This window comes from Paramisgurnus dabryanus, chromosome 3 (genome assembly GCF_030506205.2).
Source record: "Paramisgurnus dabryanus chromosome 3, PD_genome_1.1, whole genome shotgun sequence".
NCBI classification, from domain to species: Eukaryota; Metazoa; Chordata; class Actinopteri; order Cypriniformes; family Cobitidae; genus Paramisgurnus; species Paramisgurnus dabryanus.
Genome location: NC_133339.1, coordinates 13,914,401 through 13,933,471, shown reverse-complemented (window position 1 = coordinate 13,933,471; position 19,071 = coordinate 13,914,401). Strand labels below are relative to the sequence as shown.

General features: G+C 36.6%; 2 protein-coding genes and 1 pseudogene across 2 annotated transcripts; all 3 read right to left on the bottom strand.

Annotated features, from left to right (window-relative positions):
• Positions 1–4,758: 4,758 nt before the first annotated feature.
• On the bottom strand, positions 4,759–9,377 carry LOC135768426 (uncharacterized; annotated as a pseudogene).
• A 2,230-nt stretch (positions 9,378–11,607) lies between these two features.
• LOC135769023 (uncharacterized) lies at positions 11,608–14,231 on the bottom strand. Its single transcript, XM_065278388.2, has one exon. It carries the CDS (start codon positions 14,217–14,219, stop codon positions 13,122–13,124), a length of 1,098 nt encoding a protein of 365 aa, XP_065134460.1. The 5' UTR covers positions 14,220–14,231; the 3' UTR covers positions 11,608–13,121.
• A 1,528-nt stretch (positions 14,232–15,759) lies between these two features.
• On the bottom strand, positions 15,760–18,766 carry LOC135769017 (uncharacterized). The gene has a single exon (XM_065278378.1). The coding sequence runs from the start codon at positions 18,762–18,764 to the stop codon at positions 17,412–17,414; it is 1,353 nt and encodes a 450-aa protein (XP_065134450.1). The 5' UTR covers positions 18,765–18,766; the 3' UTR covers positions 15,760–17,411.
• Between the last annotated feature and the right edge of the window lie 305 nt (positions 18,767–19,071).

Genomic DNA, 19,071 nt, shown 5'->3' with positions numbered 1-19,071 from the left:
ATAATCTATGAATTTACCACGTAGACAGGCTATATAGTGTTGGAAGGCACTTCTACACAGCGTTATGGTCGGCATTGGTCAGTACACTGGCATTGTTCAATAAAGCTTCAGAGAAAAGGAAACTGGAAGAAGCTCTCATAGCTTCTGACGCAATATCAAGAGACCGTTCTTGAAAAGGAACAAAATAATTTGCAAGACCTGAAGGAAGAGACAACTATGAACAACTATCACAAAACATTAAAACAGGCATTTATCATTCAGGTAACATCAAGCAGTATTAAGAAGAAGCTTCATGTAAAAACTTAAACTGGATTATTTTTGTAAATTCAGTTATTATTGTGTTGGGGACTATATGTAAACCACTGTCATCTAAAATAACTTGTTCAAGTTAGCATTAAATGAAAAACAAACTTCAATTTTCATCATTCCTCTTATTTTTATTAAATTACCAAATATAGATGTATTGTAAACTTATGACCACAACTGTATGTGAGCAAATGTAAAGAAAACATGTTATCACTATCGATCTATTCTAAAAATCTTGATGGGAATAAAATCAGTACATTTATAAGAGGGTTTAATTACTTAATACAACTATATGATGAGAAAATCAAACCTTATGAAATGAACCATAGTTTAAGTAGTTAGCCTATTTTTTAAATAAAAGTAAAACTGTAGAAACCCCAGATTTACCATGGTCTTCTGTTACTATAAAACCATGGTTTATTTTCCTCAGGGAATGACAAATAAATATTACAAATAACGTAGTTACAGTTACAGTTTTACCATGTAACCACAAATTAACCATAGTTTTGCTAGTGTAACCATAATTTAACCATGCTATGTAAAACTGTGGTTTCACAAATGATAATCTGCCAAAAAAGACATGGTTACTAAGTTACACTTTTACTATAGTAAAACCAAGGTTAATTTTCATAAGGTTGCTAATGCTAACGTGGTAAAAACAGTTTTAAAACTTTAATAGCAGCTGTTTGCTTAACATTGTATAAATCTTACCTGGAGTCTTGTAACTTTGATGATTTATTTGATGATTTAATCGATGATTTATCCTCACATGTAGTCTTCTCAGCAGATTTTACTAATCCATGCATCAGTTCAATCGATCTGAAAGTGTTTCCAATCATATTGTTCCTCTGTGCTGTTATTGATATAGTTGTGGTATGAACACTGCGACCATTTTATATTAAAAACGATTTTAGAACTATATTTTTATCGTTTTCGTCCTTGATGTACATAACACAATCCTTTGACAAATCCCGAAATTATGAGGACATCTGGCTGTCAGCCAATCGGAAGCGGCGATTTCATACACACACATGAATATTAATTAGGAGGTGCAGTACACCAGACCGGCCTACAGGGGCGCAGTCTCGATACACACGTCATACACAAAGTCTGGTCATTGTGACTTATGGAGACTTTCGGAGAAAATGAGAATTTAAGCTCCTCCTACCCCTAGAAGCACTTCTACATTGCCCGTATTATGAGGACACCGACCCTGTCCTCATAATACAAAATGTCCTCATAGTGTGGCGTGTATTCATATGAAATGTCCTCGTAAATCACAAAAACCAACACACACACACACACACACACACACACACACACACACACACACACACACACACACACACACACACACACACACACACACACACACACACACACACACACACACACACACACACACACACACACACACACACACACACACACACACACACACACACACACACACACACACACACACACACACACACACACACACACACACACACACACACACACACACACACACACATAGTGTGTATGTATGTATGTATGTATGTATGAATAGATATGTATATGTATGAATAGATATGTATGAATAGTAGGGGTGTAACAGTGCGCAAAAATCACGGTTCGGTGCGTACCCCGGTTTTGAGGCCACGGTTCGGTTAATTTTCGGTACAGTAAGGGAAAAATGCAAACATTAAACTACAGGTTGTTTCCTATAAACTTTTTTACAATTTGTTTACACTTTTTTAAACAATTTTTATTAAAATATAATATATAAAATATATATAAAATGAAAAAATAATCAATAAAATACTACTGCAAAGTTCTTTTTTACATTATTTTATAACAGTAGGTAACTCTTTTCTTAACCTTCTCTTAAACTTTTTTTACTTAAACCTTGCACTAAACTAACAAATTCAATTCCTGAATACATTTATGAACTATTAGCCTACATTTTTGCCACCAAAAATGTTCTGTTTTGATTTATTTTGGATTGTTTAACTCACAGTATTGAATTGGCTATGTACCATCTCTGTATAAAAATAATATTACTGCTCTGTGTAACTGCATAGCAAGCAACATGATGATATACTTATTATACACTCATTTTGAGATTAGTGAGTTGCATACCATGCCATCTTTGATCTTTTGCACGTTTCTCCTAACCTTTGCTTGTGTTGTCAATGTAAGCTGTGACTTTACTAACGAACCCCTCCGCAGCTGAGTAAAAGCTGTGTAAGCCTGGGTTACAGCTCTTCTCTGTCCCGACCAGCTGATCGCATTGTGACAATGATATGATTGACATGAGGTGCAGATGAAAAATCTGATCACGCATTCCTTATTCTCGTGGTCACAGAAAGTGCGTCTCATGATTGCTTAGCAACGAAAGACGTGCATCCTCTCACGCACTTTTGAAAGAACAATACAGCGCGTTGACACGCGTTTAACATGCGCTTTTAGACACGACACGTAAACGTTTACATCAATAATCAAACGAATATACAACTAAGTAAATAAAAATCTTTCTGCGGGCCGAATGCTGTTATATGTTTGACAGAAGACTTTCGCTGAACACGGAGACTTCCGCCACTTAATATGTTCGTGTGGAAACCCACGTATTATGTTCCGCAAAGGCGCACATAAAAGACTGCATTCGGCCTTTCGGTGCACGTGTGCACCGTGCCGAAAGCCCTGAACCGAAACGGTCCGATACAAATACACGTACCGTTACACCCCTAATGAATAGATATGTATATATGTATGAATAGATAAGTATATATGTATGAATAGATATGTATATATGTATGAATATATATGTATATATGTATGAATAGATATGTATATATGTATGAATAGATATGTATATGTATGTGGGTGATTTGAGAGCACAAAGAGCACAAAGGATACACATATGCATCCTTTACTGTATATGTGATATTTTTCGAATGAAGGACTCAGTCATTGGTTGCGATTCCAAAGATCCTCGACATTAAAACAGTCCTTCGACAGATGTTGAAGACGTAGCATCCTCGAAATTCTGGCTTCCGAGGATCCTTCCTTGACATTGAGGCTGTTTCTCAATTCCAAGAACGCAACGAACGGACTTGCGTTCTTGTGAAGACTTGCCTTGCCAAGCGACCTTGGAAGAACGAACTCAGAAGGTTGCGAGAACACAGAAAGCACTTGTGAGAATTGAGATGTGTGGGATCTTCTTGTTGGTCACCTGACCTCCCCAGGGGCCTCATTTATAAAATGCTGCGTAAAAACCATCCTAAATTTGATCTTGCGATCATTTAACAAAAATGCGTACGTGTGATTCATAAACCAAACGTACACGCAGAAAACGCGCGTACCCCTTTCAAATCTATAAATCAGAAATGAACTTGAACTTGTGAGCGCAGCCAAGCAGTTTCAGATCTCCGCCTTTAAACGATGCGTAATTAATGTCAGACATTTAAATGCATCCTTGATATCAAAAACACATCCGGGTATTTTCATGCGTCCTCTGTGAATTGTAATTGAACTTCGACTGTTCATGATGACGTAGAGCGAGAACACAAGGAAGCAAGATGGCTGAAGAACGTACATTGAGAAACAGCCACAGACTTCCTGCCTGCATGACATTTTTCTCATTTAAAGCAACTGAGGGTCATATTTAATTTGACAGATATGGACTCTGATTCTCATTTTAATAACTTGCGACACAAATTAAGACATTACTGTCACTATAACTTTTTTTAATAAAATAAAGGTTGAGCCTTCTATAATGATGTATTGTTTGTTGGGTTAAGTACAATCTTTTACATTAAATAAGTAAACGACAAGAATCAGGCTGCACTCGCTATGCTGCCCATGATATAATTTGATCAGTAAGAGGTTTTAACTACAGAGGTTAACATGAACCTAATAATGAACTGCGCTTATACACATTAATTAATTAATATTAATTTTAAACCTTAATGTAAAGCATTTCCATGAAATTAAAGATATACATTCCTTACAATTTAGAGATGTACATGGTATTAGATTTCATTTCACTAAATACATTTCTCCAAACTGATAACACGTGATGTACATTGACCTTTGATGAAAACAAATTGAACAACATGTTCAGAAAGCAGCTGAAATCAAGTTTTACCAATTAGTTAAGCATAACTTGCATGCTGTCGCAACCTTTACAGTAGCAGCATGTAGGATAAATGTATATTTTCCGTATTAGCTTACCTGCTGTTCGCGAGCTATTTTTGAAGACTTGCGGCTATCTGCTGCATATAAAATATATAAAATGTAAAAAACATGCTTGTTTTTGTATAAAAAAATATGAATATGTGATTCAGGCAACACTGATTAGGATACGCTGATTAATGCATTTATTACAATATGAAATATGATGTAAAACATAATTTATTATAAAAGTACAAATCTTTTGTACAACATGAAGTAAACACACGGAAAAAAAGGTTAAAGTACAAAGGCAGTGATTCAGTGTTAAGATTCTATAGAAAATATATGTGATTTAAGTTATGAAACTTAACTTTAACATCAGTTAAAATAATAACAACAAATAACAGACTTTATATGAATAATAAAGAAAAATAAATTGAGACAAAAAATTTCCGGTTAAATGTGTCCAAAGGGAATATTTCATGTTTGATCATTAGATACTGAAGAGCAGAGCAGCTGCACTGAGCCAGCAGGAAATTTCAGAAAAAATTGCAAAGATAAATCTGCCCTCGGCGGTATACACGGCACTGACTGCCCACTGATCAACTTGAACCCAAATATCCAAAATCAGAAGAAACTGACCACACATTTGAAGTTTATTAATCTATATTCTCGTCAAACAGGTACATTTAATGACACAGAAAGAGTAATATTTCAAATATTTTGTAGGTTTTAAGCTCCACTGCTGCAAAATGCATTCTGAGAAACTTGGCTGTCGTAAATCCACACAAGTCACCTCCTGATGCATCCTCAATAAAATGAGTGGATCAAGAACACATATTGAGAAACGGCCTCAATCTGTTTTGCCGTACACAATTTTTGTTTTCTGTGCAAATGTACACTTTAAGTAAGGACCCTCCAGACAGTTTTATTAATAAGACCTCAGCTGATTTCTAAACTTTGTTGCCATATCCACACTTTTGACTCATGAATGGTTTCTTTTGAGTGTGGATTCTCATGTGTATTTTAAGGTAAGCTTTTGTTTTGTAGCTCTTTTTACACTCATGGCATGTGAACGGTTTCTCTTTAGTGTGAGTGATCAAATGTGCATTAAGGCTTGGTTTTGTCCTGAAACTCTTTCCACACTGTTGACACACATATGGTTTCTCCCCGGTGTGAATTCTCACGTGTCTATTAAGGGGACATTTTTTTATAAAACCCTTTCCACAGTGTTGACAAGTAAATGGTTTCTCTCCAGTGTGTCTTCTCATGTGTGTTATAAGGCTAGATTTATTTTTGAAACATTTTACACACTCATGGCATGTGAACGGTTTCTCTTCAGTGTGAGTTCTCAAATGTGCTTTAAGGTTTGGTTTTGTTCTGAAATTCTTTCCACACTGTTGACACACGTATGGTTTCTCTCCAGTGTGAATTCTCACATGTGCATTAAGGTCACGTTTCATTTTAAAACACTTTCCACATTGTTGACACACGTATGGTTTCTCTCCAGTGTGAATTCTCACATGTGCATTAAGGTCACGTTTCATTTTAAAACACTTTCCACAATGTTGACACACGTATGGTTTCTCTCCAGTGTGAATTCTTAGGTGTACATTAAGGTAAATTTTTTTAATAAAACTCTTTCCACATTGTTGACAAGTGAACGGTTTTTTCTCCGGTGTGAAGTGTCATGTGTCTCTTAAGAGTGTCTTCACTTGTGAAACTCTTTCCACACTGATGACAAGTGTAAGGTCTCTCTCCAGTGTGAACTCTTACGTGTATCTTAAGTTCACTTTTATACAGGAAACTCTTGTCACAATGCTGGCACGCGTGTGGATTTCTCCTCATGTGAACTTTCTTGTGCCGGCTAAGGCTCGATTTAAAGGAGAAACTCTTTCCACACTGTTGACATGTGAAAGGTTTCTCCTCACTGTGAGTCCTCTTGTAATCTGCAGGGCGTTCATCTTCACTGAAACTATTTTCACACTTTATGTCTTCTGTCTTCAGAGTTTCTTTCTGTGAAACATTATGGTTTATTTTTACAATCTGATGTTTATCATCCACTTCAGCTTGACTCTCCTCTTTCACTTCCATCATATCTAAAATGAAGACAGTAAATAGTTCATATTGATAAATCAGAGTGACAAAACACATTTGAGATTGTCATGTATCCATGTTATTTTTAATGTAAAGTAAATTATGTTATTTCTATTGTCAATTTCAGCTCTTGTAGTTTAAAGGCACTCTAAGCGAATTTGTGTGATGTCACTTCTTGTTAACGTGTTGTCAAAAATGGAGTGTCAAAAATGGAGTGTAGCTAACTCCCCCACTCAAAAATCCTTTTTGTCGTTTATTGGCTGGAACACTTTGGGGCTGTTTACACTTGGTATTAAGATGTGTTTTTATCAATCGGTTCACAAGTCTCTCCGTTGTCATTTAAACGCGAGCGGGAGTAATGAGTCCACTCACAAGTCCACTGCTTGTTTAGCAAATAAACATGCTGCACAGGGTTTTGTACATGTATATGTTAGAGCTTTCTCTGAATTTTCAGCCGCTTTAGTTTTATCAATGAAAGCCTAAAGATAACGCTGTACACCGTGTGTTCACGCCAGAAGTCAGAAAAGACTTAAAACATTGATCTCAGTACCTCAGATTAGGTAAATGGGCGGAGAAAAGGCGGTCCGCGTGGCTGTTCGAAAACATTTAACCACATGTGTGTTTACACTAAAAAAAGCAATCCGATCGAAAGGATTTTCGACTACCTCTGAATGTGGTTGAAAGTGGACGAGACGAAAACGTTTTGAACACCATTTACACCTGGCATTAACATCGTTCACTTGTGATCCGATCGATGAAAACGCATGTTAATGCCAAGTGTAAACAGCCTTTTTGTATGTTTCGTGGTGGTAGGTTTGACCACTTTGTTTTTGTTGCAGTTTGCGAAGCCTGGGCTGTCTACAGAGACCGCGTTTTTTTCCAGGTGTTCAGTGGGGAGGCAGCTAGCAGATATTGAGATGATGTTTATTGTATGAGACCCATAGTTCCCTGACAAGCTGGGCCATATAGCATGCATATCGCAGGCGATACGTCCGCGATAATTAATGCGAAATTGCCCTGATTGTCAGGAAAGTATGGCTCTGTGTGGTTAAAGCTGCTCCATCTGAAAACAGCTGATGGCGATTTACTACTACTCAAGGAACCGGCATTACTGACGAGATGCGCGTGACAATTACATGTGATTTATCGTTCAGCCCTAGAAAACAGTAAACCACAAATAAATCTTTTACATAGTTTAGTAGTAGCATATTCTTCTTGGCAGAATTTATCATTATAATTAACGTAATTATGTGCTGTATTTTGTATTACCATAGTCCCTAAATGTATTTAAATGCAGGGAATGGGATTTAAGTCAACCTCCCATTTTGTGCCCCCCCCACTTCTCAAACCAAAGTTACACCCTTGGGTTTAAGTAAGTGTATTTTGGAAAAAATACCATAAAATTTGCAACATTTTATCCATGTTCCTCTCTTTTTATGTTGGTCAGTTGAATGTTAAATGGATCCAATCCAGTTCAGAAAAAATAATTTGATGCAGAAATAAACTATTGGCCAACTGTATAGTTACAGTACAGGCATCCCTCTAGAGTACCTCTCCATTGTGGACTACTTGTGGGTTGTTTGTTGTGTTGCGTTAGATGCAGACGGACGGCATACAGTTTATTCGAGACGGTATACTATGGACATTTGCGTATATATGCGCCTTCTGCATGACGTCATTTTCCTCATCAGGAGGGTTTGCTTTGAGACCGTGCAAACAGTGCGCATACAGTATGCATACAACAGCGCTGTGTCAACACGGCCATTCATGCTTACCCGCAGTGAGTACACTTTGAAAGCTGCCCTAACGCGTGCGAGGCAGAAGCAGAAAAAAGTATACCCGGCCCTAGGTGGTTAAATAAGTAGCTCGTCAGCTCGTGTTTTCGCTTTTTGTCAGAATGGGGTTTTTTGCACAACTTACACACAACATTGTTCTGATACTGGTTAGACTCAAAAAAATCACGCTACCACAGGGGCGAGCTAACATTTCCTTCCACAGCACTTTTTTACATGTTTTCGTGCTTTTCCTGTCACATGGCGATGGTGCAACCGAACCCCACAGCAACACTTGATATTGGCTGTTTGCTTGTTACTCACAACACACACTTTTATCAGGGCATATAATAGGCTGTTTAATGTTTAGGAACGAGGATGCAATGTAGTCCAATGCATTTTTAGCAATGCATTAACATATTTTTGTCATATTTTTCTATCATTATCAATAAAGGTGTATCGACAACAAAATTACCGTCTACAGCAGCAAGAGTCTGCTATATGCTGCTCCTGTATTTATGTAATTCAATGGATTCAGTGATGTGGAATGAGGAGCTCAGTGAACTTGATTCTCATTGGTTTCTTATGTTAATTTAGTCTCCCAGGTATGTTCTGTATGCTATTATGTTAGCTGAATAACTGTAAATGTTACATTAACATGTACATACACATATTCAGCCTGCTGTTCTGTGTGCTATTGTTTAGTTGAATAACTTGCCTTGGCAGATTTAATGTCTGTCCTTGGGCTTGGATTTTGTGAAATAATTTTCTAAATAAATGCGATTTATAGTGCGGAAAATACGTTAATAATGATTGAAAAAAGACACCAACCTATTTGTTCCTCAGTATCTTCATCCTTTATTCTGCATGGTTGTGGATCTGTCATCTTCTCAAGCTCCTCTTTCACCAGCATCAACATTATGTCATGAAGATTTCAGTTGTCACACATGGAGTGATTTCTCTGTGTGTTTGACTCCAGCATTTATTGGTGGATTGTTGTAGGAGGAGCTTCACTGAAGGTCTCAATCACTTTCACTCTATGGGTGTGAACTAGAAATGAAAGAAGAAATGTTAAAACATTTAATGTCAGTAAAACATTCATCATCTGTTTCAGACTTTTTAATGTTTTACTTGTTTAGTTTATTTTATGACAGATAGTGGGTTTATTTCTAATGTTGACCCTCATGTTATGCTAAGATTGGCTTGTATTTTATGGGGTGTAATGATTCACTTGTATTTTAATCTGTGAACGCTGTGGCAGAAGTAAACAGTGCTGTTTTCTCTCTCAATCTTATGTTTAAGCTCTCTGTTCCTCAGCTTTATTTTTCAAAAGACAAAAGTACAGATCACTGAAAACATGACAGAAGAAACAATAGAGTACCGTATTTTCCAGACAAAGTCTCGCATCAGTTAAAAATGTGTCATGATGAGGAAAAACATATGCAAGTCACACTGGACTATAAGTCGCATTTATATAGAAAATGATTTCACAAAATGCAAGCCCAAAAACAGCATATGGCAGACTCTCGCGGCTGTAGACTGTAATGGTTTCACTTGGTTTCTCAATTATTTTGACATTTAAGTCGCACCTGACTATAATTCGCAGGACCAGCCAAACTTTGAAAAAAGTGTGACTTATAGTCAATATATTTCAATTACCGACAAAATTACTTTCAAATAGGTTTGCTAAGAGGCACAAAGTTTCTTGTTAGTTTCTGGAAATTTTCCATGGTAACTTAATCTTGGCAAGTTTTTTAAATATTCTAAATTAGAATCTTAACATGAATTTATCCAAGTTTATCATCAAAACTTACATGACTTGATGTAGTCCTTGATGTCGAATGCAAGTGTGGCTTCTGTAGAAGTCAAGGCCTAGAAAATGGAGGGTAATCATCACCACCCTCCCAATTATATATGGAGGTTTTCTTTAATTTCAGGGGGATTGAGAGTGTATGAGGGGGATAAAGGATCATGGATGAATGAATGTGTGGATATCTATCTATTATAGGCAGATATATAAACAATATTCACCTTTAGTATATAGACAGAATTTGATTGAATTATTTGTTTTTAAACTAAATTTTCTATTAGGTGTAACAACAAACCCTCTGTTTGTTACAATGAACCTCACCTATGAGGTAACGTTTGCACTCCTGTCACTTTCGGTGTACGATAACGGTAGATCACACAAACAAACTTTAAGGGGCAGTTTCCAGGACAAGGTTTTAGTTATTTTAGGCAATTTAATTTGTTTTACAAACATATCTTACAAAAACAACAACTTGTGTGCATACTGAGACAAAACAATGGCAATAATGTGTTTAAACTTATGTCAGTGCAAGCTGTTTACAGTTAAGACAACTCAAATATGCGGGGATTGCAAGATTTAAACCCTGTCTAGGAAACCGCCCCTAAGTGTTCATTTGTAACAGAGATGTGTGTGTAAAAATGATTAATCTAACTCAAATATTTTTGAATGATAGAGCCAAAGTCAAAAAGCCTTAGTTTGTATTCCGCCCTCCCCTACCGTTACTAAATATAAAGGTAAATAAGAACTAAAGTAAGAAGTGATAAATAAATAAATACAGATGCAGTTCTGAGGTAATTTTAAAGTTGTCTGAATAGCGGACATCTTCTGTTTTTAGTCCTCGATCTCCACAGTACACTGGTTCATAATACATGGGTAAAAACATTTACTAATATTGGTATCATACGTGCTGAACATTACCTCAAAGTACACAACTGTATGAGTCAGGAGATGTTTATGACGCTGTCCGGACAATGGATCCCTGCTCCAGAGACAACAGTGAGTCCGGGTCAGATTTTCAACTTCATCTCACTGCTAACGGTTAGCCAATTAAGAAATCCTATCTTCTGTTGACAAACCAATAAAATAATCGAAGACGGATTAATTTACACGTGGCTGAAGACATCAGACTCTAGTGACAATCGCTTTAAACACTGATTCGCGAGGCTTCAAAACCTTTACGAGTCTTTTGATTCGAATCTTCTTCTTCTGAAGTTTTATGTCGGTTGGTAACCCCAACTTATGGTGCACTACCGCCTCCTGCTGTAGTGGAGTGTGAAGCACAGAAGTGCAAGGAAATAAAAAACACACAATTATCCCGTATAATAAACATAATATATATATATGACAAAAAATTGGCCTCTGAATTTAGGAGTAAAAACTAACCTCTATAATAGAAGAAAATATTTCAATATTTCGACATTTTCTGAAGGCAGCAGCCATGTAAACTACCATGTAAAACAATACGTGCAGCCTTGGGTTATTTTAATGTATTTTTGCGATAAAACAAATGATATAAAATGCAAAAACCTTACTTGTTTTCGTTTAGAAAATACAAATATGTGGTTCAGGCAACAAGTACACTGATTAATGTATTTATTACACAAAATGAAATATGATATAAAACACAACCATTTATTATAAAAGTACAAAACTTTTGTACAACATGAAGGAAACACAAATAAAAATCTAGTTAAAGTACAAAGGCAGTGAGTCAGTGTTAAGATTGTATTGAAAATATATGTGATTTAAAGCAACACAATGTAGTTTCCGTGTAAAAATGACTTACAGCTCCCCCATGTGGTTGAAAAGCGCAACTGTGCCTGGTATCAGACACTCTTCTGCAGGCAGGGGGAGGGGCGGGGCTGTGTTTCCTACCCTCCACCGCCACTTTCAGAGTGTGCTTGTAGCAGCTAGGAGGCTGCTCAGGTTGCAGCAACAGTACAATTTGTCCATTTAAAAGTTGTTCTATCACTGAAATAATTTTAGAGACATTATTTAAAGGTAAAAAAACTACATAGTGTTGCTTTAAGTTATGAAACTTAAATTTAACATCAGTTAAAACAATAACAACAAATAACAGACTTCATATGAATAATAAAGAGAAATAAATTGATGAGACCAAAAAATGCAAGTTAGATATATCCAAAGGGAACATTTCATGTTTGACCATCAGATACTTTTAGGCTGCCCTTGGCGGTGTACATTGCACTGACAGAGGAAACTGACCACAGATTTAAAGTTTATTCATCTATACTCATCAACTAAACGGTTGCATTTTATGACACAGAAAGAGTAGTATTTCAAATATTGTGCCGGTTTTAAGCTCCGTTGCCGTTGACGCAAAATGCATTCTGGGAAACTTGGCTGTCGTAAGTCCACACAAGTCACCTCCTGATGCATCCTCAATAAAATGAGCGGATCTTCTTCTTCTTCCTTTATTTCTTAACGCCATTCCAGCATCTATGGCTATATTCATGGCGAGAACCAGTTGATCCATACACAGGTTGGGACAATTTGGTGTCTCCAATTTGCCTAACTTGCATGTTTTTGGCCTGTGGGAGGAAACCGGAGTACCCGGAGTAAACCCACGCTGACACTGAGAACATGCAGAAACTCCACACAGAAAGGCCACCTGCCCTAGCCGGGGCTTGAACCGGGGGCCTTCTTGCTGTGAGGCGCTGTGTCGCCCAAAAATGAGCGGATCAAGAACACATCCTGAGATGTTATGTGAACTTGACTTGATGTGAACTTGGAATTGGAACAGTACTTGGGCCGCGACTGATGACGTTTCACAAGAACACAAGTACAGACAAGAACGCATATTGAGAAATGGCCTGAATCTTTTTTGCTGTACACCATTGTTGGTTTTTGTGCGCATGTAGACTTTTAGTAAGGATCATCCAGACAGTTTTATTAATAAGACCTCAGCTGATTTATAAACTTTGTTGCCATATCCACACTGTTGACACATGAATGGTTTATCGAGTGTGGATTCTCATGTGTGTGTTAAGGGTAGCTTTTGTTTTGAAACTCTTTTGACACTCATGGCATGTGAACGGTTTCTCTTCAGTGTGAGTGCTCAAATGTACAGTAAGTTTTGGTTTCGTCCTGAAACTTTTTCCACACTGATCACAGACGTATGGTTTCTCTCCGGTGTGAATTCTTAGGTGTTCATTAAGGTCAGCTCTTATTCTAAAACTCTTTCCACACTGTTGACATGGGAACGGTTTTTCTGCAGTGTGAATTGTCATGTGTCTCTTAAGATTGAAGTCACTTGTGAAACCCTTTTCACACTGAAGACATATGTAAGGTTTCTCTCCAGTGTGACTTCTCACGTGTGTTAAAAGGTTACATTTATTTTTGAAACTCTTTTTACACTCTTGGCATGTGAACGGTTTCTCTTTAGTGTGAGTGATCAAATGTACATTATGGTTTGTTTTTGTCCTGAAACTCTTTCCACAATGTTGACACACGTATGGTTTCTCTCCAGTGTGACTACTTAGGTGTACATTAAGGTAACATTTTTTTATAAAACTCTTTCCACACAGATGACACGTGAATGGTTTCTCTCCAGTGTGAACTCTAATGTGTATCTTAAGTTTACTTGTATCTGGGAAACTCTTGTCACAATGTTGGCATGCGTGTGGCTTTTGCCCACTGTGAGTTTTCCTGTGCCGGTTAAGGCTTGATTGAGAGGTGAAACTCTTTCCACATCGTTGACAAGTGTAAGGTTTCTCTCCAGTGTGAGTCCTCATGTGTATCTTAAGTTCACCTGCAGTTGTAAAACTCTTTCCACAGTGATGACACACGTGTCTTTTGTTTTCGGTGTGAATCCTCATGTGTGCTTTAAGGTGATCTCTTCTTCTAAAACTCTTTCCACATTGTTGACATGTGAAAGGTTTCTTCTCACTGTGAGTCCTCTTGTGATCTGCAGGGCGTTCATCTTCTCTGAAACTATTTTCACACTTTATGTCTTCTGTCTTCAGAGTTTCTTTCTGTGAAACATTATGGTTTATTTTTACAATCTGATGTTTATCATCCACTTCAGCTTGACTCTCCTCTTTCACTTCCATCATATCTAAAATGAAGACAGTAAATCGTTCATACTGATAAATCAGAGTAACAAAACACATTTGAGATGTCATGTATCCATGTTATTTTTAATGTGAAGTACATTATGTAATTTCTATTGTCAATTTCTGCTTTTGTGCTGTGTTCAAAACCCTCTAACACTTCTGGTGTTTTCAGTGGCGGCTGGTGCTAAAAAATTTTGGGAGGCGCAAAAAACTTAGAATCAAACTTTAACTGTAGTAATGCAGGACAGTAAATAGCCATTTATCAGGTGATGAATATCATTACTGCTAAGCTAAATGCTGAAAATGTTACTGTTGGAGTCAACTGTTAAAGCATGAAATAAATGTACTATGAATCTGTGAATTTGTGTATAATATATGGGTTTATTATCAGTTATGAACTTTGTGCTAAACACAAGCAAATATGATCAAATCACAAAATAATGTTGCGAATAAAATAGCAACAAATGTGTAAAATCTTAATTTCATTAAACTCATGAAACTGTATCTAAAACCATCTTGTGTAATAAACACTTGAAGGCAGATGGCCATTGTGCTTTCACATTAATGTTACTTTAATTTACCTTAACTTTTTTTGATGCGCAGGGTTAACCATAAGGCGAATTTTGGCATGTTTGGTATCGTTGGACTAATCAACACAGTCCCGTGAAAATACGTTGATCGCAGCCAAAGTTATAAGCATGTACAACATTCGTCTGACCATTAACCTGTTTTTTTGCGCTCTACGTTAAATTTGTTGACACGCTATACGACAATGAATTGGTTTATCGAAAATTTTTTAATAACTTTTTGACGCGAGTGTCTCTAGATGGTACACAGCAATTTTCGTGGCAATCGGGGAAAAGCTCTAGGACAAGTTCGCAAAAGTACGTTTTACGAATAATTCAAAATGGTGGAAAAATTTCATGACGGAAAATGACGTCATGAGGTCCAATCGAATCGTCTTGAGCCAAGGATTTTTGGGTAAAAGAAAATTCTCTCTATAATGACATGAACACAACATGAGGTTTAGTAGAGCATTGCATGGAGATCACAGTCATTCAATCCACTGAAGGTTGCTTTGGATAAAACTCTTTACCTGATGTTTCAATCTAATTCTACTGAATCTATTATAGATGCAGAAAGTTATCATCTCATGGATTTAAGTTTATTTTCCCCTCATGTTTCTCAATGTTTTTATGATTATTCCTCAACCATCAATAATTAAGATTGAAAAATAGACACCAACCTATTTGTTCCTCAGTATCTTCATTCTTTATTCTGCATGGTTGTGGATCTGTCATCTTCTCAAGCTCCTCTTTCACCAGCATCAACATTATGTCATGAAGATTTCAGTTGTCACACATGGAGTGATTTCTCTGTGTGTTTGACTCCAGCATTTATTGGTGGATTGTTGTAGGAGGAGCTTCACTGAAGGTCTCAATCACTTTCACTCTATGGGTGTAAACTAAAGGTGAAAAAAGAGGCATTAAAACATTTAATGTCAGTAAAACATTCACCATCTGTTTTAGACTTGTTTAGTTGTATTTATAACAGATAATGGGTTTATTTCTAACTTTGACCCTCGTGTTAAGATTGACTTTCATGTTATAGGGGTGTAATGATTCACTTGTTTTCTCACGCATTAATTACAGATCTGAATCTATGTTTGGACCTGGGAGATTTAAAATTTTTTAAATAAATTAGAGGGTTTTGATGTGATTTTCATTTAATTTAAATCTGGGATTAAATGTTTTAAATAAAAGTTATTATTGCATGTCAATTTAAAATTATGCTGACATCGTCTGATTATTGCAGCAGGGTTTTCCTGCATTAAAAATTAGAATGTTTTAAAGAATGGTTTAAAAGGCATATATTATCTAAATTACTGAAAAAAAAATAATTGACAAAAATCATATCAAATTTCTAACAATTTATAGGAGAATGCTATGTAGTGATTCTAAAGGAGGGGCTTATGGTAATTAATTATATTTATTATGAATATTTTAAAAACATTCTCCACCATCCCAATTAAGGCAAACAAACATAAGCTCAAATGTAAAGTACTTACAATGGATTGTAATCAATTATAAGTATGTGGGTCAAATTAAGGTCTTGGGTGTCTGGCCAACACTCGTTCAGTGAATGTTTAGTAAGACACTTTAGACTATATAAGGATATAGCTCTCTTGGCTTAAGAGATGAATATCCTGAAAAGGATCCAACAGCTTTAAGAGCAGGTAGCGATACCTTTAATGATTAGTGACTCCAGATTATGAGCATGAACTACAAAATAACATCATGTGTGATACAAATCAGACTTTATTGACTAACTAAACACATACTACTCTAAAACATACAAACACGCACACATACATACAGTTCAGCATCGAAAGAAGGTAAAGGTTGAAGTAGAGAAAAGAATAAAGCATGAAGTTTTGGCAGTATTTGTAATTCAGCAGGTCAAAGCCTAAAACGAACCATCAGTTACTTAATGCGAATGCACCTTAGTTTTATTCACTGATGCATCACGCATCATTATTCACTTTTAACTAAGTATGATACTTGCATGTCTTGCCCATTAAAAGAAAGTGTCCTGATAAAGTTTGATAAGGCTTCAGTTGATCTTGGCTGAAAGGATTGATGAGAGAAAAAAACAGCTTGATGCAGACAATCCTTTGTAAATGAAAAGACAATGCCTAGGCCTGGCACAAACTTAGAGGTATGCTGGAAACGTCTAGTTTCGCATCCTCATCCCGATGAGAGTCCTTAAAGGACTTAAGTTAAATATAATAATATTTCAAATATTGTGCCGGTTTTAAGCTCCACTGTTGTTGACGCAAAATGTATTCTGAGAAACTTGTCTATCATAAGTCCACACAAGTCACCTTCTGATGCATCCTCGATAAAATGAGCAAATCAAGAACATATCCTGAGATGTTATGTGAACTTGACTTGATGTGAAATTGGAACTGGAACAGTACTTGGGCCGCGACTGATGACGTTTCACAACAAAACAAGTACAGACAAGAACACATATTGAGAAACGGCCTGAATCTTTTTGCTGTACACCATTTTGGGCTTTTGTGTGCATGTAGACTTTTAGTAAAGATCCTCCAGACAGTTTTATTAATAAGACCTCAGCTGATTTCTAAACGTTGTTGCCATATCCACACTGTTGACACATGAATGGTTTCTACGGAGTGTGAAATCTTGCGTGTTTTTTAAGGTAAGCTTTTGTTTTGAAACTCTTTTTACACTCATGGCATGTGAACGGTCTCTCTTTAGTGTGAGTGATCAAATGTGCATTAAGGTTATATTTTGTCCTGAAACTCTTTCCACATTGATGACACATGTGAGGTTTCTCTTCGGTGTGAATTCTCACGTGTCTATTAAGGTTACATTTCACTGTAAAACTCTTTCCACACTGATGACAAATGAACGGTTTCTCTCCAATGTAATGTTTCTCAGACCTCATGTGCATCTCAAGTTGAGTTGTATCTGGGAAACTCTTGTCACAATGATGGCATGCGTGTGGCTTTTCCCCACTGTGAACTTTCATGTGCCGGATAAGGACAGATTGAAAGGTGAAACTCTTTTCACACTCATGGCACACGTATGGTTTCTCTCCAGTGTGAATTCTTAGGTGTTCATTAAGGTTACGTTTCATTGTAAAACTCTTTCCACACTGATGGCATGTGAACGGTTTCTCTTCGCTGTGAACTGTCATGTGTGTCTTAAGAGCAAATTTACTTGTGAAACTCTTTTCACACTGAGAGCATATGTAAGGTTTCTCTCCAGTGTGAATTCTCATGTGAATCTCAAGTCCATGTTTATTACTGTAACTCTTTTCACACTGAAAACACAAGTAAGGTTTCTCTCCGTGAATTATCATGTGTCTTATAAGGCTACTCTTACATCTGAAACATTTTTCACACTCATGGCATGTGAAAGGTTTCTCCCCAGTGTGAACTGTCATGTGAATCTCAAGTCCTTGTTTACTACTGAAACTCTTTCCACACTGAGGACATCTGTAAGGTTTCTCTCCTTTGTGAATTCTCATGTGTGTTATAAGGCTACATTTAGTTCTGAAATGCTTTTCACACTCATGGCATTTGTAAGGTTTCTCTCCTGTGTGAATTCTTGCGTGTATTTTAAGGATACTTTCAACAGAGAAACTCTTTCCACATTGTTGACAAGTGTAAGGTTTCTCTCCGGTGTGAGTCCTCATGTGTATCTTAAGGTTACCTGCAGTTATAAAACTCTTTCCACACTCATGGCATGCGTGTGGTTTCTCTCCAGTGTGAATCCTCATGTGTGCTTTAAGGTAATCTTTTGTTCTAAAACTCTTTCCACACTGTTGACATGTGAAAGGTTTCTCCTCACTGTGAGTCCTCTTGTGATCTGCACGGCGTTCATCTTCACTGAAACTATTTTCACACTTTATGTCTTCTGTCTTCAGAGTTTCTTTCTGTGAAACATTATGGTTTATTTTTACAATCTGATGTTTCTCATCCACTTCAGCTTGACTCTCCTCTTTCACTTCCATCATATCTAAAATGAAGACAGTAAATAGTTCATATTGATAAACCAGAATGACAAAACACATTTTAGATTGTCATGTATCCATGTTATTTTTAATGTGAAGTACATTATGTCATTTCTATTGTCAATTTCTACTGTGCTGTGTTCAAAACCCTTTAACACTTTCCAATATCACCAAACATTGGATTCTATCCCTTTGTCAGCTTGTTTTCTTTCAGTTAAGACTTGTTTCTGTTTTTAACTAATTAATTATAGGCCTCATTGATCTGAGCTTATGCACCTCAATATTTTAGTGAAAACAGCATTATCTG

What these genes read in the sequence shown, in the direction of transcription:
- LOC135769017 (XM_065278378.1), bottom strand. Translation starts at nt 18,764, where the DNA reads ATGGAAGTGAAAGAGGAGAGTCAAGCTGAAGTGGATGAGAAACATCAG.
- LOC135769023 (XM_065278388.2), bottom strand. Translation starts at nt 14,219, where the DNA reads ATGATGGAAGTGAAAGAGGAGAGTCAAGCTGAAGTGGATGATAAACAT.